This window comes from Ceratotherium simum, chromosome 11, assembly GCF_057802395.1.
Source record: "Ceratotherium simum simum isolate JZ-2026a chromosome 11, ASM5780239v1, whole genome shotgun sequence".
Classification (NCBI taxonomy): Eukaryota; Metazoa; Chordata; class Mammalia; order Perissodactyla; family Rhinocerotidae; genus Ceratotherium; species Ceratotherium simum.
Window position 1 is genome coordinate 53,662,908 of NC_141910.1, and position 25,952 is coordinate 53,688,859.

The window sequence follows — 25,952 nt, forward strand, 5'->3', positions numbered from 1 at the left end:
GGGATCTGAACCCGGGCCGCCAGTAGCGGAGTGCGCGCACTTAACCGCTAAGCCGTGGGGCCGGCCCGACAATACTGTACATTTAAGGTGAAACCAAAAAATGAGTAGGAGTTTCCCAGGTAAGGGGGAGGTGGGGAGAAAGTAGTTGTTCCAGGAGAGCATAATCAAAAGCCTGGATGTAAGAGACTTCTCAGAGGAACCAAAAGAAATTTGGTGTGGCTGGAGCATGAGATGGTCAAGAACCAGGTTGTGAGTAGCTACATAAAGGATGTTAGAGTTTATCCTAAGGCTGGAGGAAAGCCATCAGAGAATTTTTAAGAAGGGGTGGGTGACATGATCAGAGTTATGTTCTAGAAGAATCATTCAGACTACTTGGAGAATGGATTGGAGGAGGATGAGAATGGAAGCAGAGAGGCCAATTAGGAGGCTGTTAACAGAACTTTGGCACAGCTGATGGCTGCCTGGACTGGGGGAAGCTCTCGAGAGAAGTGAAGATCTCTAAGATAGGAGGCAGAATTGGTAAGACTTGGTAGTGGGTTGGAGACGGGGTGGGGGAGAAGAAGGAATCATGGATGACCCCCAAGTTTCTGACTACATCGATTCAGGAATGCACAGCAGTTCCTGTCCCTGGGATAGGGAAACTGGGGGAGGGGAAGGTTTGAGGAGGAAGATGCATTCTGACTCCGACACGTATAGGCTAGGGTGCTAGCATGTGTTCTAATTGTGTTTTCGTAGATTTTGTGTTTGTCTATTTGGCATCTATTAATCATAAGGCCAGACTAACTGCCAAAGTTGTTTATATCTCCCCTGCAATCCAGAGCCCATACTCTGAACCACTTCCTTTATCTAACTTTCACACACCAAACCAAAATTTCCCCTGTTCCAAATCAACCCAAGGCCATGTACTAGACAACTAGAGACAGCCGCTATGCCCCAAAGCCCACCAGAATTATTCAAACTAGCTGTTTACCCTGCCCTACCCTGCCTTTCCTGCTTAATAAGGGCTGTGGCCCATGCCTTCCTCTTGTTCTTTTCTGCCTTCTGAACTCCATTGGTGCTTCCCCCTGTGGTCCTGTGTGGTGAGCTGTGCCTCTTGTTTCTAGGAGAACTGTGACATTAAACTTTTCTTTCAGTGGCATTAGTCACTTCTATAAATTAAGACCCAGGCACAAATCAGTAGGATGTTCCATACCTGAAGTGGTCTGGGGCTAAGAGATTGGAATTTGAGATTTGGTAGTCATCAGCATTTAGATGACATATTAGTTTGCAGGGTTGCCATAATGAAGTACCGCAAACTGGGTGTCTTAAACAACAGAAATTTATTGTCTCACAGTTCTGGAGACTAGAAGCCAAGACCAAGGTGTCAGCAGAATTGGTTCCTTCTGAGAGCTGTGAGGAAGAATCTGTTCCATGCCTCTCCTCTAGCTTCTGGTGGTTTCCTGGCAATCTTTGGCATTCCTTGGCATGTAGAAGCTTCATTCCAATCTCTGCCTGTATATTCACATGCTATTCTCCCTGTGTGTGTGTCTGTGTTCAAATTTTCCCTTTTTATATGGACACCAGTAATACTGGATTAGGGACCCACCCTACTCCAGTACGACCTCATGTTCACTAATTATATCTGCAATGACCTTATTTCCAAATAAGGTCACATTCTTAGGTATTAGGGGTTGGGACGTCAAGATATGAATTTTTGAGGGATGCAATTCAACCCATAATAGATAATGATGGAATCTACATGAACACATGAGCAGATAAGGAGTGAGGAGGAAGCCCGGAGGAACTGTGATGCATGAAGAAAACTAAGAAGAAATGACTAGAGAGAGAGAGGAATGGTGTGCCGAAACCAATGGATACTGTGATCCAAGGAGGTAGTGTCCAGTAGTGTCTACCACAGGAAGGAGGACCACCGGGTGGCCTCAATGAATCTGAGTTTGTTGTGATGGATATTGATGGGAAGGAGCTGATGGAAAGGGAGAAGTTGAAAATTCCAGAGAGAAGAGAAGTCATTCATTCAAAGAACTAAGTCCTTGGGTCAGTGGGTGAGGATGTAGTGCGGAGCCTAGGTGGAGGAACTGGCCACTGTGACAAAAGTAGGACATACTCCGTTTTGACCACGAAGCTGCAGCCACATACCGCAGCACTCTGTGCTGGCAAGCAACTGCCACCATCACTCTTAAGAGGATGCTTTTCCCAGACACCACCCCCCACCATGTCTCATGGAGCCACTTCTCAGTGAATGTGCACAGTCACAGTCACACAATGACACCTTTGCTGGAAACCAGCAGTCACAGCTATCTCTTGAGCATCACAAGCAACTCAGGAAGAGTTCATCCAGGGACCCTAACACACGTACTACTAATATCTTGTACCATCACACACCCAGACAATCAGTCACACATTGGCCATACTCTCTCAAGCCCATACTGTCACACTGGATACACACAGTCACAGAAAATACCCCCCACTGTGTCACAAGTCCCTCACACACCAGTCACAATCACACATACTAACGGTAAGTTACATTCTATCTTGTCACACACAGCTGGGTCCCTGCACCCACAGCATCACCACAGTTAAACATGCTTCTCACACACTCCAGCGTCATCGTCTGTCTGTCTGTCTCTCTCGCGCGCGCGCGCGCGCGCGCACACACACACGCACACACGCACACTCGCGCCTGGTAGGGGCTGCGGAGGGCCGCTGGCGCTCCGGACTCTGCGGGTGCCAGGGCGGCGGCTGCAGGCTGAGGGCGACGTGGAGCGGCCACGTGGAGCGGCCCGGGGGAGGGCCGGGCGCGGGGAGCCGAGCCGCGGGCGGCGCGCAGCCTCGAGCGACGACGAAGCTGGACCCGAGTCGCCGCCGCAGGTGGGTCCGAGCCCCGCGCCGGGAGGACGGGCATCAAGCTGGGCGGGCCGGGGCCTGCCGGGGACCCCAGCACAGCCAGCGGGGAGGCGCCGTGCCGGGGGGCGGGACCGCGGGGCTCAGGCGGCCTCCCGGCCTCTGGGTCCAGATGCTGAAGGCGCAGTCCCTCTGCATCCCCTGCGGTTCGGACGCGGCTGGAGCGGTGGCCCTCGCCTCTGGGCACCGCTCGGAGAAGATTTCCTCTGAGAGCAGGTGGAGGCAGGGGGCTGGAAACCGAATTCTGAGCTCCCTCGGTGTGATGATGGGGTTTCACAAGTCCCCGAGCCCTTTTCCCTCCGGTGTCTCATTTGTCCCTGGGATAGCTCTGGGGAGAGGGGGGCTGCAGGAGTTTCATCCTCATTTGACAGATGAAGAAAAGAGGGACTGGGGAGGGGCCCGAGGTTATCACCCAGCTGGAAGTGGCAGGGCTGAGCCCAGCTCTCAGGTGTGGGACCTTTTGGCTGTATAGCCACTGCCTCTTCTCTTTGGGGGCGCAGGGGAGTGCTGGGAGGCACAGGGGCACCAGAGTGATAAGTTCAAGGAAGAGGATTCAGTTCAAAATAACTTCCTCACGGTTAGACTCAGCCAGAAATGGACTGGATGGCCTATGAGGTTCTAGGCTCCTGTCCTGGAAAGACAAACGCATGCTAAATGGCCATTGACAGGGATGCTGTGGAAGAAATTTTTGCACTAGATGGGAAGTTCTGCAAGATGAAAGGCCCCTGCCACATCCTAGAGTCTCTGAAATACTCAAGGAGCATCTGCTCACTGCCATCCACTTAACCTATGTTATCCTATTGCATCCTCCCCAAGCCCCTGTGAGACAGATACTCTTATCCCAGGGCTCAGAGAGGTTAAGACACCTGCCTAGATCACGCTGTTAGCACTGGGAGAGGCAGGATTTGACCAGAGGTCTAATTTCAAGGCCCGGCTCTCCTCCCAGGCGCTGGTGCAAAGTCTTGATGAAATCCGAGGCTGGAGGGTTATTGTGAATGTGAGTGTGTGTATGTGTAGGATGTGAACAACTTTATTGAATTACATCACAACTGTTAACAGTTGCCGTGGCTTTCGTGGGGTCACTAGGGTAAATTCTGTTTATGCACATTGTAGTTATAGGAAATGACTAGGAACATTTTTATTTGATAGGCAGTGGTTCAATAACAGCTTTATTTCTGTTCCTTACCAAAGCTTTTGTAAATGCTTAGAAATGTATAAGTGTGAACAAATCACATTTCACCAACCTCATTACACGTTATTTGAGGTGCCTTAGCCTGACTTCCTTTAAATAATAGAGGTGGGTTACCTGTACTAAAAATGTCACAGTTGGAAGCATTACTTAAGAGAATATACTTAGATGACACTAAAAGTCCACATGCAATTATTTGAGTTTGTGGACTACAACCAGAATGCCAAGGTTGTCAGGAGGGCCTAGGATATTCCAGGTAGAAGTTAGAATAGCCCAGGCAGAAGCACTGAAAAGTGAAAGTGAAAAGTATTTTAGGAGACTCCAGTAACCCCTCTGTTTGAAGCAGAGTGTTAGCATAATGGAGCACTGGAAAATGAGTCTAAAATGGTAACTTAATGTCTGATTGTAGAAGGCCTTGAATACCCAGATGAAGACTCTGGATTGTAATAGAAGTAGGGAGCCATTGAAAGTTTTGGAGCAGTGGAGCTCTAGCAAAGGAAGATTAATCTGATGTGGGTATGGAGGGTTCTTTAAATGGAAAAGATACCAGAGACAGGGACAAGAATGAGAGGCTACTGCATTAGTTTGTGCAAGGAGTAATTCATTATCCACTTAACATTCACTGTAACCTTGTAAAGTAAGTACTATTATTATCTCCATTATGCAGACAAGGTAACTGAAATTTAGTGAGGATAATTAACTTACCCAAAGTCACAAGGACAGTCTGTGGTGGAGCTGGGATATGAACCTAGGTCTGGGTGGTTCCAAAGCTCTGTTCTCTGTTCACTGCACATACTGAATAGTTATGTATGTGTGATGGATATATAGGACCAAGAGGAGGAGAGTGACAGTAATTCATGTGGCAGGGTTCAGGACCAGGTACATACTTCTCAGGGCCCAGTGCAAAAATAAGATTAAGAATTTCAAGATGGTGACAGCAGAGCATTAGACTAAGCATAGGGCCCTTCTGAGAGCAGGGCCCTGTATGACTGCACAGGTCACACACCCATGAAACCAGTTCTGATTACTGTGACAACTTCACCAACCACCTCAAAACTTAGTGGCTGAAAACAATAACATTGACTTTGTTCATCAGTGTGTAGTCGGGGCAGGGCTGTGGCAACAAACACATTTCTGCTCCATTCAGTGCTGGCTGGAGCAGCTTAATGGCTGGGGGTTGGAATCACCTGAAGGTTTGCTCTCTCACTTGTCTGGTCATTGGGCTGGGAAGACGTGAGCAGCTGGAGGCTAGAACAACTGGGGCTCTCAGGCCTCTCTATCTTTATGTGGTTTCTCCACATGGTCTTTTCAGCATGGTGGTCTCAGGGATGCCAGACTTCTTCCCTGGCAGCTCCGGGCTCCAGAGGTGCATATCTGCATGTCAAGAGATGGGGAGAGAGAGCCAGAACCAGGCGTAAGCTGTGTCGCCTTTTATGACTCAGACTTGGAAGTCATGCAGCATCATTTCAGCTATTCATTAGAAGTGAGTTGCTAAGTCCAGATCATATATATACAGAGAAAGGTGAATTAGACTGCAGCCTTGGTGGGAAGGAGTGTCAGAATTTGTAGACGTGTTTTTCAAACCAGAGCAGTTGGCCTAATGAGTGAGTAGATTAGTGGGATCTGATGGGTGCTTCCCCTTTGTGCCTGAACTGCTACCCCTAGAGTCACTCTTTGGAGTTTACAAACGTCCTCTTTTAAAAGGTGACTGCTAGTGGATGGTAAGACATTAAGCCTGGATAATAGGTTTTGACAGCTCTGAGGGATTTAAATTATTCCAGTGCCTCCTGTTGGCCTAGGTCCTGGCAATAAACAGATGGGGAGGAGAAAGCAATTTGAGGGTATCCAGGTGGGGAGACAGGATGGTGGGTATGTGTGAAGCCACTGCAAAGCAGTCCCGGAAAACTTTTGGAAGGAAAAAGCCCTTGTTGTATAACCAGGCAGTGGGCTTTACGGCCTTGTCTCATTTAACCCACCCTTACCACACCCCATGAGAGGTGCTCTCATCAGCCTCATGTTACAGATGGAGAACCTGAAACACGGAAGTCACACAGCTAGTGAGTTGCAGAGCCTGGATTTGAATTTAGGCAGCCTGAGTTTAGGGCCCATACCCTTAATTAAACTGTGGGCTACGCCACCTGTTCCTTAACAATTCTGTGTTTCTCTTAAGCATTGTTTCAACATTTGTATCTTTTCTTACTTATATATTTGCAAGCTTTAAGGAGGAAAAAGAGTAATTCTACCTTCTATTATCAGCTTACTTAAAAGGTAGTGCCTCACATATAGTAGGTGCTCAATAAATATTAAAAAATGAATAACGTGTCCTTATTCTACAAATTTATATTTACATTTGCCTTCCCTGTGGATACTCACCCTCCTGGTCTTGGTCACCAAAGGTCTTTGACATCTGCTGGTGCTTCCCATGGTATCCTCTGTGGCATCCAGTCCCAGGGTCCATACCTTCTGGCATTCTTCTTCTGGTGTCTTCTGGCCAGCTGGCTCTCTTAGCCATTATGAGCCCCTCCTTCCACCTTAGAGACTGGAACCCTCAGCTGACACTCGTGTCCTCCCCCCACCCCCAAACCACCCTGGATACAAAGAACTGGGTGAGGCGGCCCTGCTCTCTGGCCCATTCACCTAGACCCTCCTTCAGCCGTTGCTTCCTGACCACTCAGGCACCCTGTGGGCAGGGCCTTCTCTCTAATCCACCTGGATTGGGCGCATATCCCTGCAGTTCTTGGATTTCCATTCAGGCTCCATGGGGTTTCTATGGAGATTTCTGTCTTCAGCCCGCCGCTGAGGCCCAGGTGGTGGTGAGTTCCACCCTACTGAGAACCCAGGTAGCCTTGAACTCTAGTTGCATTCCCTCCAGTTCTCTACCACTTGTCTCCTTGGACTTGATTCATGGTGTCTTTCATGATACAGAAGTTTAAACTCTTGAAATACTCAAATTTGTCCACTTTTTCCTTGAAAACATATGAGTTTAAAATATTTTTCATTTTTACTGGCTCTGTCATATAATATGATTTACTTAGCCATTGCCTAAATGTTAGACATTCAGGTTGTTTACATTTCTTTGACTAATATCAATAGTACAGCTATAAATATCTTTATAATTTCTTTTCCATTTGTGTTCTTCCTTATGTAATCCCCAGGATGAAATTATTGGGTCAGAGTTTCATGGCCATTAATACACATTTGCGGATTGCTCTTTAGAAACAGTCCAGGTTTATAGTTCCTCAAACAATATAGGTTAATACTCACTGATTCAATTTCTTTAATGGTTATAGGACTATTCAAATTTGCTATTTCTTTTTGCATCAGTTTTGCTATTAAGTTTTTCGAGGAAATTGGCTATGTCTGCTAAATTTTCAAATTTCTTCTATTTCTGTAGTTGTGTCCCCATTTTCATTCCTAGTATTGTTTATTTGTGCCTTTCTCTTTGTTCTAATGAAAATTGTCAGAGGTTTGTCTATTTTATTAGTCTTTTAAAAAAAAAAACATTGTTTGGCTTTGTTGCTCCTCTGTTTTGTATTTTTGTGTGTGTGTGTTTGAGGAAGAGTGGCCCTGAGCTAACATCTGTTGCCAATCTTCCTCTTTTTTTTCACTTGAGGAAGACTGACTCTGAGCTAACATCCTCGACAGTCTTCCTCTGTTTTGTATATGGGACACTGCCACAGCATGGCTTGATAAGTGGTGTGTAAGTCCTGCCCCAGATCTGAACCCACACACCCTGAGCCACCAAAGCAGAGCACATGAACTTAACCACTATGCCATGGGGCTGGCCCCCTCTCTATTGTATTTTTAATTTCTGCTTTTATTATTTCATTTATTTTAATTTCTTTAAGCTTATTCTGTTTTACTATCTTCTTGAGTTAGAAGCTTAACTCATTAACTTTTAGCCTTTCTTCTCATGTAAGCTTTTAAGGCAATCCATTTTCCCTCTAATATTGCTTTAGCTATATATATCTTATTTTGATGTATATTTTTCCAGTATTATCCAATTCTAAGTATTTAACAATTTCCATTATGATTTTCTTCTTTGGTCCATTAAGTGTGCCTTTTAAATTTCCATAAATATGAGATACTTTTACATCATTTTTGTTATTGATTCCTAATGTAATTGCATTTTAGTGATATAACATAGGGTGAGGCTGATTCTTTGATATTCATCAAACATACTCTCTGGCATACTGTTTGTCTGTTATAAATATTCCACATGTGTTGAGAAGAATGTGTTTTTGCTAAGTGATCGAAGTGGGGTTATCTATTTGTTCAATAGCTCAGGGTTATTAAATGTTATATTCAATCTTGTACATTTAAACTAATTTTTAGTCTGCTTAATCTTTAAAATACTGAATGACGTATGTTAAATTCTCCCACCATAATGGCAGGTTAGATTTTTCTCCTTGTAGTTATGCTAGTTTTTTTTTTTTAAGACAATTTTTTTAGAGCAGTTTTAGATTCACAGCAAAATTGAGAGGAAGGTACAGAGATTTCCCACATACCCCCTGCCCCCATATATGTATAGCCTCCCCCATTATCAACATCCCCCATCAGAGTGGTATATGATGAACTGATGAACCTACACTGACACATCATAATCATAGTTTACCTTAGGGTTCACTCTTGGTGGTGTACATTCTATGGGCTTGGACAAATGTATAATGCCATGTATCCATCATTATAGTATCATACAGAGTATTTTCACTGCCCTGAGAATCCTCTCTGCTCCGTCTGTTCATCCCTTCTACTCCTAACCCCTGACAACCACTGATCTTTTTACTGTCTCCATAGTTTTGCTTTTTCCAGAATGTCGTATAGTTGGACTCATACAGTGGACTCACATTGGCTTCCTTCTCTTAGTAACATGCATTTAAAGTTCCTCTATGTCTTTTCATGGCTTGACAGATCATTTCTTTTTAGCGTTGAATAATATTCCACCGTCTGGACGTACCACAGTTTATTTCTTCATCCAGCTACTAAAGGACATCTTGGTTGCTCCTAAGTTTTTGTAGTTCTAAATAAAGCTGTTATAAACATCCATATTCAGGTTTCTGTGTGAACATAAGTTTTCAGCTCATTTGGGTGAATACCAAGGAGTGCAATTGCTGGATTGTATGGTATGCTCAGTGTTATAAGAAACCACCACACTACCTTCCAAAGTGGCTGTACCATTTTGCCTTCCCACCAGCAATGAATGAGAGTTCCTGCTGCTCCACATCCTCACCAGCATTTGGTATTGTCAGTGTTCTGGATTTTGGCCATTCTAATAGGTGTGTAGTGTTATGCCAGTTTATGCCAGTTTTTATTTTAGGCATTTTGAGGCTATGTTATTAGATATATATAAGTTCAGAATTATTGTATCTTCCTAGGGGATTAAACTTTTGTGAAATTTGTAATGACACTCTTGTCTATAATAATGCTTTTCACCTTAAAGTCTAGTCTAAATAATTTTATTTACTTATTTATTTTCCCCCCAAAGCCCCAGTAGATAGTTGCACGTCATAGCTGCCCATCCTTCTAGTTGCTGTATGTGGGACGTGGCCTCAGCATGGCGGGAGAAGCGGCACGTTGGTGCGCACCTGGGATCCGAACCCGGGCAGCCAACAGCAGAGCGCGCACACTTAACCACTAAGCCACGGGGCCGGCCCTTAAAGTCTAGTCTAATGTCAATAAAGCTATACCACTCTTCTTTTTTGTAGTACTGCTTTTTATATCCTTCTTCCATCCTTTTGCTTTCAGTCTTTCTGTGTCTTTACTTTTTAGGTTAATCTCTTGAAAATTTCATATATCTGTATTTTGTTCTATATACACTTTGATAATCTCTATTTCTTAACTAAGTTTATACAATTTATATTATGGTTACTGATATACTTGGATATATTTTTACCATCTTATTTTATACCATTTGTCTTCCTTTTTTATTTTTTTAGTTTCTTTTTTCTCTTTTCCTATCTTCCTTTGAATTGATTTTTTAAAATTCCATTCACTTTTTTTCTCTGCTGGTTTGAGGTCATACATTCCATTTCTGTTTTTACTGCATATTTAACAAAGTTGATCAGTATGTCTACTCTCTTCCCAAACAACCATCCTCACTTTACATCTTACTTTCTTGCCAACTCAATGCATTTAAAAAAGATACTTTCTATTTTTATCCAGCTTTGGAGTTACTTTTTTTTTTTTTTTTGTGAGGAAGATCAGCCCTGAGCTAACATCCATGCCAATCCTCCTCTTTTTGCTGAGGAAGACTGGCCCTGAGCTAACATCCATCGCCAATCTTCCTCCTTTTTTTTTGTCTTTTTGCCCCAAAGCCCCAGCAGATAGTTGTATGTCATAGTTGCACATCTTTCTAGTTGCTGTATGTGGGACACGGCCTCAGCATGGCCCGAGAAGCGGTGTGTCGGTGTGTGCCCAGGATCCAAACCCGGGCCGCCAGTAGTGGAGCTCGGGCACTTAACCGCTAAGCCACGGGGCCGGCCCTGGAGTTACTTTTATTGGGACATTTACTGTCGTACTCCCAGACATGGAGGTCTGGATATTTTTCTATGCCACCCTTTCACTGAGGTGTGTCCATTGTGGTGGGAACCCTGAGGGTCACCAGTTGATTGGAGGTCTCAGTTCCAACTGCCTCCCTTGGATGGGCCCATGACCTTGTCTTCTCTCCTGGATACAACAACTAAAGCTCAAGGATCTATGTTGCCAGCTGATGTTCGTGAACACATTTACGGCGGCTGTGGCTTCAGCATCCATTTGACCACTGGGGATTATGGACACCAACAAACTGTGTAGATTCACTACATCTGTTGGGGCCAACGTATGCACAGAAAACTGAAGACAGTTTCTAGGACTCTCGGTAGCATCGCCTTCTTGTGGACTTCCATGTTTTGCTGCTTCTTCCTCAAGGCAGCTCTGCTTGCACAGCTACAGCTAGGTTCCCACGTGTATTTTCCCATTAGCCAGACGCTCACTTGCTCTACCCCACATCTCTTAGGAAGCTGATGTCCACCTTTGCAGGGGTTCTGACTCTTGTTAGGGTCATGGAACTCTTTGAGAATCTGATGAAAGCTGTGAAACTTTCTCCAGGAAAATTCAATGCCAGCCAAAATATGGGGTACTGTTTCAGAGGATTCCTGATTCTCTACCTAGACCATTAAGCATCTGATGATTTGTCTTCCTAGAGCGGGGCTTAGGGGTCTCAGGCCTCAGCTTTGGTGGGCTTCTGCTTCCTCAGGAACTCACATGATATGTACACACACCTAGGACTAATCAGAAAGCTTCAGGCTCTGTGCTTCTGATCGATCCTCTCTCTATTGGACTGTTTTCATACAATCAAGTGATTGTGTTGCCAATGGGCCTACACAATGTAGGTCTAAGGGGACGTTTTTGTTTTTTCCTTTATATTGGGATCTGGTTTTCTTAGCTACATTTAGTAAACAGTGGTTCCTGGGGCCAGTGTTTGTTTGACCCTGATTTGTTGTGTTTTCAATCCCTATCTGAGTTTAGACCTATTTCAAGGAGTCTGAGCCTCTTTTGATTTGTTCTTCGGTGAGCTTTTGATTAATACAGACTAACAATCTGCCTCTCTGTTTAAGTCTTGGTCTTTCTGTGACTCTCTGCATTTCTAATTTGGCCTTTTTCTTAACCTCTCTGAGCTAGTTTCCACCTGTAAAATGAGCAACTGAATTGGATCAGATATACTTAAACTGCACTTCTCTGACCACCTTGAGGGCTTGCAGGGCAAAGGGAATGGGGTGTAGGGAGGGGCTCCTGTCTGCAGCGCTGCTTCCACCAGAGCAGGTCTGCTTTTTTGCACTTTACACACTGGATCTTGAGTAAGATTTATTTTGAACAAAGTTCCAGAGGGGATCACTGATGTCCACATGTGTCTCCTTCTTGAGCACGAGTCCTGCCACTGGGGCTGCAGGTGGAGGCAGGGAGAGAAGGCGTTCCTGTCTAACACACCGATCCTCCACTCTGTGGCAGACACCCCTTTCCCCTGACTCCCTCTCTGTTCTTAGTTCCAGTTACAGAAAGGATGTTACCTTTGACAATGAGAATGTTCTTGCTGCTGCTGCTGCCTGTGGGTCAGGCTGCTCCCAAGGATGGAGCCATGAGGTAACGGGATTCAGAGGGCAGGGCTGTGGGCCGGGAGCACGGAGAGTCTCTGGAGAACCCGAGGCTGTGGTGGGCCCCTCTGGGAGGCAGGAGACGGGGGTGTATGCTCCCTGACTTCTGTATCCCTCCGCACCCACCACGACCTCTGCCTTGTGCCTGTTAGAGTGCCCTGCGCCAAAGTGGGCATTCAGTACATGTGTGCTGGACTCGTGGAAACCGGGAGCTCAGTGCCAATGAGGGGTGAAGCACAGGGAAGAAGCTGTGGGCCAGGGAAGGGGCTGCAGTCCTCTTATCTAGACCTTAGAGTGGGAACTCCAAAGAAATAGAGATCATTAGCATGTCATTTCTGTTTGAGTTGAATAGCTTTCTCAAAGTTTTATGTATTAATACTATGCAGTGTGTATGCTGCATGGGGTGGGGGGACAGATACAGGACCAGCAACAAGGGCTGGCAACAGTGACAGAAGTTGCTGCAACAGCTCCTGCTAGCTCTGTGGCATCCCAGGTCTGGATTGACTTGGGCAAACAGGTAGCCCTGTCCAGAACTGGGAGCAAATCTTGAGCTTTAAAAACTGACAAAGAGACCTTGAGCAGATTGAAACTCCAGAACCAACATATATGTCCTCAGGTTGGGAAAAAAAAGGAGTCCATTTTGTGTCATGGAGCAAATCGGGTCTGTATAAAACTGGGCAGTGTCTCCAGGCTCAACCAGAGACCTGTCCCTCTGCCCCCAGCAGCCAAGTAGAAGCGTTGCCATGATCACATTGTCCTGCCCCCACTGCACTGTTTCCTTGGGTCTCCAACTTGTGTCTACTAGGTGTGGCCTCACCTGGCCTCTACCTAACTAGATATTTTATTGGGATTTGCACTTAATATCTAAGTTAGGAATCTGCAAAAGCAGAGTCTGAGGGAGTAAGGCTCTGCTTCTGAGGAGACCAAAAGGGCCTTCTCCCTACAAGGTTTTTGGGGGAGAACCTCGGGGAGCAACTTCCTTTGGGACTGCAGAGAGAACTCTGCCAGGAGCTTGGCAGTGGGAGGCTGGTAGGCTGGGCCCTCAGGGAGGTCTTTGCAAGCCTGGTTCTTCCCTTCCTCCTCCAGGCTGGACCTTGATGCGCAGCATCAGCCTCTGTCCAACCCCTTCCAGCCAGGCCAGGAGCAGCTTCTGTGAGTAGGCTGGGCTGGGGACCTGGGGGGTCAGGACTGGGGTTGCAGACTGGCCTCTCGTGGGCTGACTTTCCACTTTTCTGCCAGACTTTTGCAGAGCTACCTAAAGGGACTAGAGAGGATGGAAGAGGAGCCGGAGCACATGAGCCGGGAGCAGGGTGAGGGGCTGGGCTGATGGGGCCAGTGGGAGGGAGGCTCAGGGCAGCCAGAGCTGGGACTGACCTCGGGCCGTCCCCCGACTGCTGCCTCCTCCACCTGTCCCCTGACGCCTCTTCTGATCCAGCTTCTCTTCCTTAGTTCTCCTCTACCTCTTTGCCCTCCACGACTATGACCAGAGTGGACAGCTGGATGGCCTGGAGCTGTTGTCCATGTTGACAGCAGCTCTGGCCCCTGGAGCTGCTAACTCTCCCACCACCAACCCAGTAAGCCCCACTGGATGGGGGGCCCCTTCTCTCGTGAAGGAGACCCAGCCCCTTGAGGCTTTGGTCTTTTTCATCATGACTCTTAGTGAATCCCCTGTAAAAGGGGTGCTGAAAGCCGGGTGGCAGGGATGTGGCGGAGCAGGGGGGCAGTTGGGAGGGTCAGGGGTCCTGGGAACATCTCTGGTCACCAGAGCCCCCGTGGCAACTGTGTGCTTCCACAGGTGATCCTGGTAGTGGACAAGGTACTCGAGACCCAGGACCTGGATGGGGATGGGCTCATGACCCCGGCAGAGCTCATCAACTTCCCAGGAGAGGCCCCGAGGCACGCAGAGCCCAAAGAGCCCCTGGAACCACAAGATGTTGGGAGGCAGTCCCTGTTAGCTAAAAGCCTGTCGAGACAAGAAGGACAGGAAGCCCTGGGTCCCAGAGAAGAAGCTGGGGGACAGGAGGAGGCCAGAAGAGAGTCCTTGGAACCTCTACAGGAGGCTGGGGGACAGGCAGAGGCTGAAGGAGAAGCCCCAGGCCCTGGAGGGGAGGTTGGGGCACAGGCAGAGGCCAGGGACACTGGAGAGGGAGCAGAACAGCTTCCAGGGCAAATACTGGAATCTGAGAACACCCCAAGTGAGTTTGAGGTTCACGCTATTCAACTGGAGAATGATGAGATATAAATCTTGAGGATACAGGTTTGCACCCCTAGAAGTCTCAGTGCCAGAACAATAAGCCCCGAAAGGTCGGGTGTGTATGTTGGGACAAGGACCTCTCTGTGTCCCTTCCTGGCCCCTGTAGGTGGCAGGTCTTGCTGTGCAGTTCAGGGAGACCCTAAGTTGAAGGGCAGCTTTAGGGCCCAGATAACCAATAAAGAACTGAATGAACTCATCCCTGGGCCATCTATCCCCCGGTCCAGCCTGCCCAGACCTCAGGGACACAGGGGGTGGGGACTGGACAGGCCTCTTGGAGGGGCAGGGAGTCAGCTTTCCCAGTGTTCCCAGATGGTGCCGAGACACAGTGGAGTACAACACTAGGTCACAGCCAGCTGCAGACAACCCAGAGAGAGAGCGCTGCCTCTCCCTGGGGCGCAGACGCTCCTGTTCCCCCCTCACCTGGTGTTGAGACACTCAGTGTCTTCCTGCAGCTCAGGGCAGATCTTCCCCATCACCCTGCATCTGCCTCCCTCCACCCCCATAACAGTAACAATAACTACCATTTACTGAGAGCCTAGTACACACACCAGGCATCATGCTGGGCATTTTATATACTGGCTGATTTTATCCTCACAATAATTCTATGACAAGGCAGAATTAGGTCCATTTGACAGAGGAGGAAATTGAGGAAGATTGAGTTCAGTAACATACCCAAGGTGACACAGCTAACTAACTGGCAGATTTGAATTCAGGTCTGGCTGACTCCAAAGCCCATGCACTTTCTCACATTTTATGGCCTCACCCACCCTGCCCCAACTCCCTTATGGAAATTGGCCAATTCCAATGCCCCGGACCTCATCTCCCCCAGGGAAGCAACGCTCTGTATCCTGGGTCACATCTGAGGCTGAGACACCACTTTAACTACAAGTTGGCTCCAAGGGTGGGGCGTTCAGCCTCTGGGGCAGTCACTGGGAAGATATTTTTGGACTGCAAGGTCTCCAGCAAACCACACAGTAGGCTCCCAGCCAGCTGGCCTGTCAGGTTGGCTCTGCCATGTGGACACTCCCGGGGCCATGAGACTGGAGTCTTGTGACAGTGCAGGGGCTCAGAGGAGCTTTTCTCATGGTTATTTGGAAGGTTCCCTGGGGTGCAAGGAGTTAAGTGTCCTCCCCAGGCAGGAAGGCTCCGTCTCTACCCATCCCTGTGGCTGTGCCTCCTGCCTCCCGCCTCCTGCACTCCCAGGGCACAGCAGGCGGCAAGCCTGGGGCACTTCCTGCTGCTCTGGTGTAGGCAGCCCCTCCTCCGGGCCTGGGTGGGAAGGTGAATTTGGGGAATGGAGAAAAAGAGGGCGAAGGACTATTGTGTCAAAGCCTCAGGAATCCCCAGCCAGAGCAGTTGGGACATCAAGGACAAACGGACTGCCAGAGGAAGCTGGCTTGGGGAAGGAGATTTATTTGCTCTGCGGTTCTGCAGTGTGAGATGCCAGGACACAGGCAGAGCCCTCCCACAGCCTGCATCTGCCCAGGGAGCAGGGCAGCCCAGATGCCAGGCTGGACGGAGGGGAGGAGGCAATGGCAGCCAGTGATGCCAGCCTCCAAGGGGGGAGTGTGTGAGCTGTGCCTCCTGCCACAGGGCACTCACACGATGCCGTCAAAGCCCTGCAGGCCGCACTTCTTGCCAGCCACCTGGCAGCCAAACCTCAGCGCCTCCTGCATGCTCTTCCCTGGAGGGAGGGACAAGTAGCTGGATCAGCCTGGTCTTCTGGGCAGGGGTGGGCCCCAGCCCTCCTCCTCCTGCTGGGGTACTCACCCTGGGACAGGCTGAAGATGACAGAAGCATTGAAGGTGTCTCCAGCCCCCAGAGTATCCACCACCCGGGGTGGTGAGAAAGCATCCGAGTGGAACAGCTGACCATCAGGGCCCAGGGCATCGGCGCCCTCCTCAGCCCAGGCACAGACAAGCATTGCCCTGCAAGACCCTCCACTCAGCTGGGTGTTAGCCCACCCCTGGCCCCCAGCCTCATTCCCCCTCCCCAGGGCAAGCCCTGGAGTCCAGGCTCACTTGCTCCCCACACCTAAGGCCTCTTCCTGGCTTCCCCCAGCTCACCCTTTCCTCACACGACCGTACAAGCCCCTCAGGGCCTCCACCGCTGACCGGAACCCCAAGTGCTTGGCTACATCTTTGCTGACAAACACCTGTGGGCAGTGGAAGAGAGGCTGACAGTCACCTTAACTCTAGCCTCAGCTGTCACTCACCACCAGCAGCCTAGCCATGCCCCCATATTATAACGCCACTCCTCCAAAATGGCTGCCTAAATCCCCAACATAGCATCTCGCTGTCTCACAAGAACACGTTTTCACACTTGCTCAAGATATGCTAGAAGATAGCCATGTAAATTGTGACACAAAAGCCCTGGTCTGTTTGTTCCAAGATTGATGAATTTCCTCGCAATTGAAAACCCAAAGCAAGCCTTGAGCGCCATCTTGGGGTGCAATCTACCACTGCCAAGTTAAACCCCGGGATTTGGGGAGTGGTTTTGTTTTGATTTTTTGTTTTCTTCATACAACTAAGCTCTCTAGATCTTCTTTCTTCATCTTTAAAACAAAGGAGTAGGGGTTCTAGAGCTTCATCAACACCAGCTACACAGTAGAGTCACCAGAGAGAGTTTTGTATTTTTTAATACGTCAGCTCAGGCTCCACCCCTACCAATCAAATAAAAAACGAAGGTGGGGCTCAGGCATCCCTCTCTTTTAATGGGTAGCCAAGGTTGAGGCCCAACCAGGTTCAGCTATGATGCTAGGATTGTCACCCAGCCTGCCCAAATTTACCTTGTGCAAGTACCCTTCCCATCCTCCCTCACCCCCTAGTGGCTCCCACAACCTGCGACCCACCCCAGAGTTGGAGGACACCTTGGAGAACTGTTCTATCACATCATTTGACAGGGGAGGCTGATGGAGGAGATGCTTCCACACAGGCTTGCCCTGTGGCTGGCTGGCTGGCTCGGACCTGTCCAAGCCCTCTGGCTACCCTCATACCTATGCACCCACTGGGGTGGAGAAAATCTCCTCCTTGGCCACTGCTGAGGCCCGCTGCAGAGCCCAAAACTGGGAGTCTGCCTCTTTGCTTTGCCCCCCACCTGCAAACACCACCAAGCCACGAACTGCCATTCCAAGTGTGGTAGGCAGGACAAGAGAAAGCTCAGGCTCCCTTTAAGAACCAAATTAGCTGGATGTGGCAAGGGGAGGCTGTGTGGGATGCTCACCACGTCTCCATAGCCAAACAGCTGGAACAGCTCATCTCGGGGCTTCTCCACCTCCACGGACACCTGGATCTTCTGCTCCAGAGGTTGCCTGGCATTGTGCTGCTCTATCCGCTGCAGCATCTTCACCTGCTCGGATGCGTTCCGGCCCTAGGGCAGGGCAGGGCAGCTCAGGACCAGCTGGGCACTGTCCAGCCAATCTGGCCCACTCTTCCCTCCCTGCTGGAACTCTGGGTGAAGGGGGCAGAGGAGCCAGGGGAGACTGGGTCTATCCTTAGGTCCACCCTAAGTCTCAAAATTCTAGAGCTGTCATGGACCTTGGAGACCTCATCAACCAGCCCTCGCATTTCACAGATAAGGAGACTCAAGAACAAAAAAGAGACTTTCCTAAGGACCTAACAATAAATTAAATGACAGGGCTAGGATTAGAACTCAGGACTTCTCTGGGTTTCCTCCTACCCAGACTCCAAAACTTCGCTTGGAATGAAGATTCTAGTTCCCTTTATTTGGGAGCTGGATCAGGCCCTCTCATTCCTCCCTTCCCAGAGGTAATGGGTCAGGCGTCCCAAAGCCAGGCCCTTGCCAGAGGCTGAGTCTGGAGGAAGTGGGGCAGCCTGTAACACAGAAAGCATGGGACTTTGCCTGGAGCCAGCATCATACTTCTGGTGCCTACATCCTGCTGTGTGACCTTGAGTTAGTCACCTAGTCTTTCTGGGCCCTAGTTTCCTACCAGAAAACATAGAGAAGGATGGAGAGGGGGTGAGGGGGGTTGGATTCATTTATCTCTAAGGTACTTCATGGTTCAAATAAAGCAAGAAGGAGGCAGAACACGTGGTGGTGCTGGCAGGTTGAGCCCCTTGAAACACAGGTGCAGCAGGGCTTGCCTCAATGTGGATCCACTTGAACCGGGTCAGATCAACCTTCTCAAAGTCCATAGCAGACACATCTGGCAGGTTTCTAAGTCACAGGATGGAAAGGACAAAGGAGCATAGTGAGGTCAGCACCAGGATCTCTAACTGTATGCTGGGGTCCCTATGCCTGGTGCAGCCTGCAGTATGGCAGGAAGCTGTATCTACAGCACAGGCCTCTGAGGCTCAGCTCCATGATAGATCCCACCCAGGCTAAACTCCTGACTCCTCCTTGCCCCACTCAGCTCCTTCTAGACAGGCGACTGGAGGCAGTTTGCTAGGATGCCCCTTCCTGTGTTTGAGGCTGTGATATATATCTAATGGCAAACTCAACTGCAGCATGCGTCAAGGGGACAGTTCTGTGTGCCTTGGACACCCCATCTCCCAGAATGCTCTAAGAGCTCCAGGGACTACGATTCCCAGAATCCCCCTTGCAAGCAGACCCAGCTCCCAGCATGCAGTGTTCCAGGAAACTACAAATGCCATGGCCGTTCTGCCCGGAGCTTGGGTCTGGTCCTACTCACTGCTGGCACCCCAGCGGTGACAGCACCACTATCCTGAGTTTGGCAGCTCCGTGTGACAATCCTGAAGTCAAGGTTGGTGCTTGAGGATGAGTTTATGTTTGGCTGACTTAGGTGTGGAGATCTGGGAAGCGTTTGCCTTGACCCTCCTTGGCCAGAGACCTACACACAGCCGATGTCCTCCCCTCCATGTTCTGTAGCTGAATCCTTCATGCACTTGACTAGCTGTGTGACCTGGGCCTTTCTGAGGCTGCTTCCGCATTGGTAAATGAGGCTGAAACCCCCAGCCTCACAGGCCTGCTGGTAACGGTTGGAGGTAACGTGTGTGGATATGCCTGGACTGAGGCCAGTGGGCGATAAACTTTCTCCACGGAGATCCTTTCCCTCCCTTCCTGTGAATACCCATGTCGTATCCTTGATCAAAGTTGCTTCAGATTGTTGCTTAATGAGCAGATGACTAAGATTGCCCAGTGTGAAGGTCACCTCTAGCACACATGCCTAACCGCTCATTCACTGGGACACACGGAGCCCAGGGACCAGTGGTCATCAAGCTTGTCCCAGGATGATTGCCCCTCTCCCCAGGTCCAGTGATTGTGCTGGGCAGTAGAAATAGCCTGAACCCCAGGGCAGCTGGGCTTGGGCCATCTGAGCCCTAACATATTACCTGGTACACACTAGGTTCTCAGTAAACTAAACCTCTAAGATTCTTCAGGAGGGAATCTGGGAGAGATGAGAAGGATCTGGGCCCACAGGGCCTCTCTCTAGTAGCTTGCAACCCTAAAGGGTTCCCTCGCTCCCCAGGTTAGCACCACATCATATGGCCCTGATGTGCTGACCCAATACTCCCCTTTCCTCTCCTTTAGCAATGGCTGTGAATAGTGTGTGGTGTTTGGTCTGGCTTCATTATGCTGGGGACTTTGGGGTGCGGGGGGTGTCATTTTTTTTGAACACCCAAACCCCAGCTCCTTGGTGCCATGCTGCAGGCTGGCAACTCTGGGGCTGACCCTGGAAATCCCAGTGGGCCCCCTTAAGGGCTTAAGATGGTTTGAATTACATCTCCCATCCCTCTGTCCTCAGAACAATTTCCCCACATTCACACCCAGGCTGCTGATTAGCTAATTACGGAGGAATCACATCATAAATTACATTTTGCACAGGACTGCCTGCCCACCCTTGGTGTTGACCAAGGCTAAGTCACTAGGCAAAGCAAAGCCCATCCCTTCCCACTTCACTTCTCCCCTAATTGAAAACAATTCAGAAATCACTGAACAATTTGGCACAGGGACAATTTCTGGTACAAAGAGAGAGGCCGCAGAGGGCGGGCAATTGGGATGCCCATGGTGGCGAGAGAGGGGAGCTGATTGGTGGGTTGTGGCAGGGCGAGGCCAGGGGGCCTTACGTGTCATAGAGCACTATGGTACGGGAGCCACTGGAGTTGTTGACGATGCAGCAAGAGCATGGGGTCTCCCCCCTGCTTTGCCAGGCCACCTGAGACACGTCCACACCCCGCTGCCTGAAGTCAGCCACCAGGAAGCTTGGAGTGGAGCCCGAGCCAAGGGAAGGGCAAGGAGACACAGATTAGAGCCTACAAGTAGCCTGGACCTCGCGCAGGGGTGGGGAGGAGTGCTGGAGCACGTAGGCCTCTGAGAGAAGAAGGGTGCTGTTCTAGGAGATCAGTGATGGTGGTGGCAGCTGGCAAGGCGCAGACAGGTGTACAAACCTGTAGGCATGTAGGATGGTGCGGCTACCACTGGCCTCGTTGATGATGACTGTGGAGATGGGCACGGAGCCCGTGGTCTGAAAGACCGTGTAGCGTAGGTCCACGGAATAGCGGCGGAGGTCATCCAGGACAAAACTGCCAGGGCGGAGTAACCCGGGGGAGGCGCAGTTCGACCAGGGTTTGAAGACTGGAGGGTAGCTGGCAGAGCCACAAGGGCCCCGGGGTGCAAGCAGAGGGGACTAGGAGGGGACTGGAAATCACCGTGCTGTCACAGGCTGTGCAAGGGGGCAGAACAGGCAGGGGTGCATAGCCTGGAACTCAGTGAGAAAAACCCTAAGGTATATTGTAGGTCCTGACTGAAGTGAACACCAGCCCTGACCTTGCCCTTCAGCCTGCTCAAACTGAAAAGGATCTGCTCGCATTCATAAAGCTAGAGGGGGTAGATTTGAGGCCTACAACATGTACCCTGTTTAAGCCAAGCAGGTGAGGGCACTGTGGCCTGTTTCATGCAAGGCCCAGGCAGAATTAATCATTACCAAGGTGATACTTTGCCCCCCCACCTCTGCCCGCTCATCCCCATGGTACTCTTCTCTCTGAAGTCCCTTTTGGTCCTTCTCTGATTCCTCTCATTCTACACCTGCTTCCATGATGCCCAGCCAGGAAGTGGGGCTGCCTCGGTGGGCCTGCTCACTGCCCTCTCCTCTCGCAGTGAGGCAAACCCTCCCGGGCAGTGAGCTGGCTCCCAGTGTCTGATTCCCCTCAGCGTGGGCCTGGTCTAGACTCTCACCCAGAATCCCCTCCAATCAGAGTGAGCCGGGGGCAGCCCCTCAGGAAGACTGCACCAGCAGGACAAGGTCAGCCCCAGCCTCCTGGCCCTCTCTGGAAATGCCATGTCCTGTGCCCAAGAGCTGGCATTTATGCCCAGCAGCCCAGCAACCATCGTGGCTTTTCTCACTATTGCTGGACCCCACTTTTAGAAAGACCAAATTTGGACAATACAGATATGCAAGAAGTACCAAGTTGGGGCATCCTTCCTTGTCTTACATCTCCAGGATACTTGAGTAGCTTTCCCACAGCGTGGAAAATACAGTTTGGTTTGCCAAATCACTTTGGCACCCACAGCGCCTGGCACATGGTAGATGCTCATTAAATGTTTGTTGAACCAAGGAAAGAATTTGGATGGTGGGTCCACTGCTCTAAGCAAGAGCCAGTCTTGCCTCTAGCTGGGAGGAAAGGCAGCTGCTGAAGAGGATTAACAAGTGACTGGCTGTTAGCTCCTGATCACTCTGTCCCATCTCACAGGGCAGCTCTTGCCCCCTTATTTGCTTCATGCCAGTTCATCAAGGAAGGAAATCTGGCAGCAGCTCCCCTCAAACTAGGGTTCAAAGGGCTGTGCTTCATAGGCCAACAACCTGGCATCCTGCCCCAGTGCCCACAGTGGGCAAAGTGTGGGCCTCACCTCTTGATAAGCGCTTGCTGAATCGGCTATGCCAGGGGTCAAAGGGCTCTTGGGTCCCTGCAGCAGCCAACATGGAGAAAGCGCATGGGCCACTTACAGGCTGTAGCCTTGACAGCGATGAGCTGGAGGCATGGGTCTTGGCCCAGCTTTGGCACGTGGCTTTGGGATGTCCTTGGGCAGGGTGCTTTCACTGCTTCAGTGAACAATGAGGACATGAACCTGGCCCTACCCTCTCAACCAGGAAGAAACTGTGGGCCTGGACCCTGGGACCACGGATCCTGGACATCCCTGAGGGAGGGTGGGTACAACATGTCCCTAACCGCCTTCTGCCGCAAGAACAGCCAGGATAAGGGACAATGAGAAGGGCAAAGTCACATCTACCATGGAGTCTGTTGGAAGCAAGGAAGGAGAAGGTGGGGAAGTGGAAGCAGGCTCCAAGGAGCGGCCAAGGAAACAGGCTGTGGAAATGAAACCTTCAGCAGGAACAGTGTTAACATCTGAGCAGCAGATAAGCCACACCACGGAGGGTCTGGGATGCTGGTACTCCATTCCTCCCACCCATTTCTAGTGGCCACAAATAATTTCTTATAGCCCACCCACCCAGGGTTAAGACTTCCTTCTTCTCCCCCCAAGGTGTGGCCAGGCCTCCCCTGCTCCCTCCTCCACTCACTCGGCAACATGGCCTGGGGCCAGTGAGCCCATGAAGGCGCAGGGGGCTCCAAGCAGGGAGAGAACAGTGCAGGAGTTGGATGCGTTGCCTCCACGCTGCCATCGCTGGGACAAGCACCTGCAAAACACAAAGAGGGTCCCTGCAAGCTGGTCCCTGGATAAGCAGGGCCAAACACAGTGCCTGGAGTAGAGCCCACAGAATGTAAAAGCCAGGAGGTCCCCCTTGGAAAGCATCCAGGCCAGGCTTCTCATTTTCTAGATGGGCAGATAAGGCTCAGTGAAGGGAAGAGGCCTGGCTGAGGACCAGGTTTGTCTCCCCAGCCCAGGCTAAATTCAGGTTCACAGCAATCATTTCTATCTTCTACCTATTCTTACAACATCAGGAAAGCACTCACTCGGGTCCATCAGAATTTGAGGGCTCCCCTCACTCTGGGTTAGCTCCTCCTCAGGTACCATGACCCACTTCTCCCCAGGCAGGGCTGCTGTACCTTCAGCCTCCTCCTTGAGAGCTGGATAACTCCAAGTGCCTCTTCCCAAAGGTGTCAACTCTGCTACCTGCTCCTGTCTTAGGAGAGCCCACTTCAATAACAACTGCCAGTTACAACGAGCAAGACAGGAAGCAAACATGGACACTGTGATCATTTAAGAAGTGGAGGAAAGCTAACTTATTCAATGCCAAAAGTTAAAACGATTATTGGGTGGAGACCAGTTTTTCTCCATCTTTTTGTTTGTTTCCTTTTTCTTTTCCAGCTTTATTGAAATATAATTGCCATATAACATTCTAGTTTAAGGTGCACAGAGTGATGATTTGGTATACGTACATATTGCGAAATGGTTACATTAAGGTTAGTTACACATCCATCACCTCACATAGTTACCTTTTTTTCTTTAGTTTTTCTCCATCTTTACTGAAAATCTAATAAAAGGAGACTAACTCAAGATACACCTGAAGGGCTTCATTGTCATCATCAACAACGAAAATGATAACTTATGCATACATAGTCAAAGCACTTTAATGATTTCTCATTTGTGCTCCAATAATACTGAGAGGTAAACAGTGCAGGCTGTTACTTCTATTCTTCCAGCTGCAAAAAGAATAATAATAACAACTGTGGCAGCTTACAATAAGAGGAGCAAGTACCAAAGAACCACTAATTAAGAGAAATAAATGAAGCGGAATTTTTAAGCTAAGGTATATTTGTACACAAAACTTAACGCTGAAGTTCCCTTCAGCCTTGGGAAAAGTATGTGACGATTCATGTGACCATGCAGGGTGGACCCAAAGCCTGAAGAATGCCCTGGTCTCTCCCCTCAATTAGCCTCATGGTTATTGGCGCTGCAGTGTCTTCCCCGAATCAATCTTAAACTAGCCTTTTATCCAGTTCTTGGCTGAGACAACTGAGAGCCAAGGAGCAATCCTTCTCAGTAGTCTAAGCACTAGACTGCACCAAGAGAAAGCCTCGTATTCTACACCAGAGAAATGCCTTCTTGGAATTACAGTGTAATGGTGTGATTCTCATCAAGAGTGAATATAAGAACCAACAAATGACTCTTCAGTTTCACAACTGAGAAGGATGTCTGCTATGTTGTCCACTGACTTTTGTAAAAAGGACTTCTGATAAACTCCTTTTGGAATTTAGCACCAGGGAAAAGCCTGTCGTGGCTCATGAACCACCTCTATCCATAACACATAGTATCTCCAAATTTGCCTGCAGTGCCAGCAAGCTCCGAGCTATAGTGAAGCTCAAATACCCTGGTTTTAAATGTTCTTCAACAGTCTAACTGCACATACTTCTCATTGTAAGCTACCTCAATTTTTTTTTTTTTTTTTTTTTTAGAAACAGATGAGTTATATATATGGTAAATAAATTAGAAGTAAACGCTAGTGAGAGGCAAGTGCACAGGTCTTGTTAACAAGCACCGTACTAGCTGCGCGCCCTTGGGGAAATCACTTCATCTCTCAGTCTCTACTTGCTTGTGGGTAAAATGGGGATAAAAATGCCTGACACAGTCCCAGGGTTGAAAGGGGAACTGGTGAACACAATGCTATCCAAAGCCTGGGTCTTATTACTAAAGGCCCCAATTCTTTCCCCAGATCCTGGGCAGAGGGCACCGGGCACCGTGCACGGCTCCCGAGGAGGCTGAACTCGCACGGCCTCACTGCGGGGCTCCCGGATCCGCGGCCCTGTAGTCTTGGCTGCCGGGTACAAACACGGGGCTGCAGAAGCCCCTGGGGTCTCCGAGGGGCCCGGGCGCCCCTACCTGCTATCCGTGTCCTCCTCCGGGTACTTGTCCACCACATTGATGATGTCCAGCACCACCAGCCCCACGCACAGGATCTGCTTCTCTTCCATGAGGCTGCTCCTGGAGCTTTCTGCCCAACTGGCTGACGGGGTTCCTCTCGGGCTCTGCCTCTTATCAAGGAGGATTGTGTCCCCGCTCCCGGGGCTGCCCTGGCTCCTCCTCCGCGTCCGGAGCTCCTCCTCCAGGGAGCCTCCTGCAGCGGCGAGGGGTGCAGCTGGGTGGAGGGAACGACGCAAGGCCCTTGCTCCCCACGCCCACCGACCCAAGCGGGCCTGGGAGCGCAGACCCCGAGGTCTTGGTCCCCGGCCTCCCCTTAGCAGGTTGCGTGACCCAGCAGATGACAACGCCTCCCACTTCTCGGCCTCAGTTTCCTCACTTGTCAGACGGACTCGGAGCTAATGCAAACCTCTCTAAAGCGCGGCCAGGCAACCTCATGAACGCAAAGAGAAAGTGCAATAGAAAGACGCCCCTTGCCCCGCCCTCTCCTGCACTGGCAGCTCCCAACCCAGACCCTAGACCGGCGGGGTTGAGCTGGGCCTCGCAGCTGCAGCCGGGACCCCGCAGCCGATGCCTCGGCTCGCGCGGTCGCGGCAGCTCCGCCCGCCCCCGAGGCCCGGCCAATCCCAGCCCGAGGCCCCGCCCCCGCCGCGGAGCAGCCGGGGCCCGCAAGGTGAGCGGC

General features: G+C 49.9%; 2 protein-coding genes across 4 annotated transcripts; one reads left to right on the forward strand and one right to left on the reverse strand.

Annotated features, from left to right (window-relative positions):
* Window positions 1-2,723: 2,723 nt before the first annotated feature.
* On the forward strand, window positions 2,724-14,746 carry CGREF1 (cell growth regulator with EF-hand domain 1). The gene is made up of 6 exons (XM_014781720.2): window positions 2,724-2,868; window positions 12,112-12,208; window positions 13,306-13,371; window positions 13,459-13,529; window positions 13,669-13,793; window positions 14,015-14,746. Exons 2-6 carry the CDS (start codon window positions 12,129-12,131, stop codon window positions 14,459-14,461), a joined length of 789 nt encoding a protein of 262 aa, XP_014637206.1. The 5' UTR covers window positions 2,724-2,868; window positions 12,112-12,128; the 3' UTR covers window positions 14,462-14,746.
* Window positions 14,747-15,213: 467 nt separating this feature from the next.
* On the reverse strand, window positions 15,214-25,848 carry KHK (ketohexokinase). Of its 3 annotated transcripts, XM_087437016.1 has the most exons (9): window positions 25,232-25,848; window positions 22,971-23,087; window positions 20,842-20,976; window positions 20,521-20,655; window positions 18,577-18,649; window positions 17,696-17,842; window positions 16,540-16,628; window positions 16,244-16,401; window positions 15,214-16,157 (listed from the first exon to the last, which is right to left on the reverse strand). In XM_087437016.1, exons 1-9 carry the CDS (start codon window positions 25,321-25,323, stop codon window positions 16,072-16,074), a joined length of 1,032 nt encoding a protein of 343 aa, XP_087293142.1. In that variant the 5' UTR covers window positions 25,324-25,848; the 3' UTR covers window positions 15,214-16,071. The 3 variants fall into 3 exon arrangements, with proteins under 3 accessions (XP_087293142.1, XP_004418297.1, XP_014637199.1); XM_004418240.3 differs by lacking the exon at window positions 20,521-20,655 and having other exon boundaries at window positions 15,216-16,157; window positions 25,232-25,846; XM_014781713.2 differs by lacking the exons at window positions 20,521-20,655; window positions 20,842-20,976 and having other exon boundaries at window positions 15,217-16,157; window positions 25,232-25,844.
* Window positions 25,849-25,952: the final 104 nt, after the last annotated feature.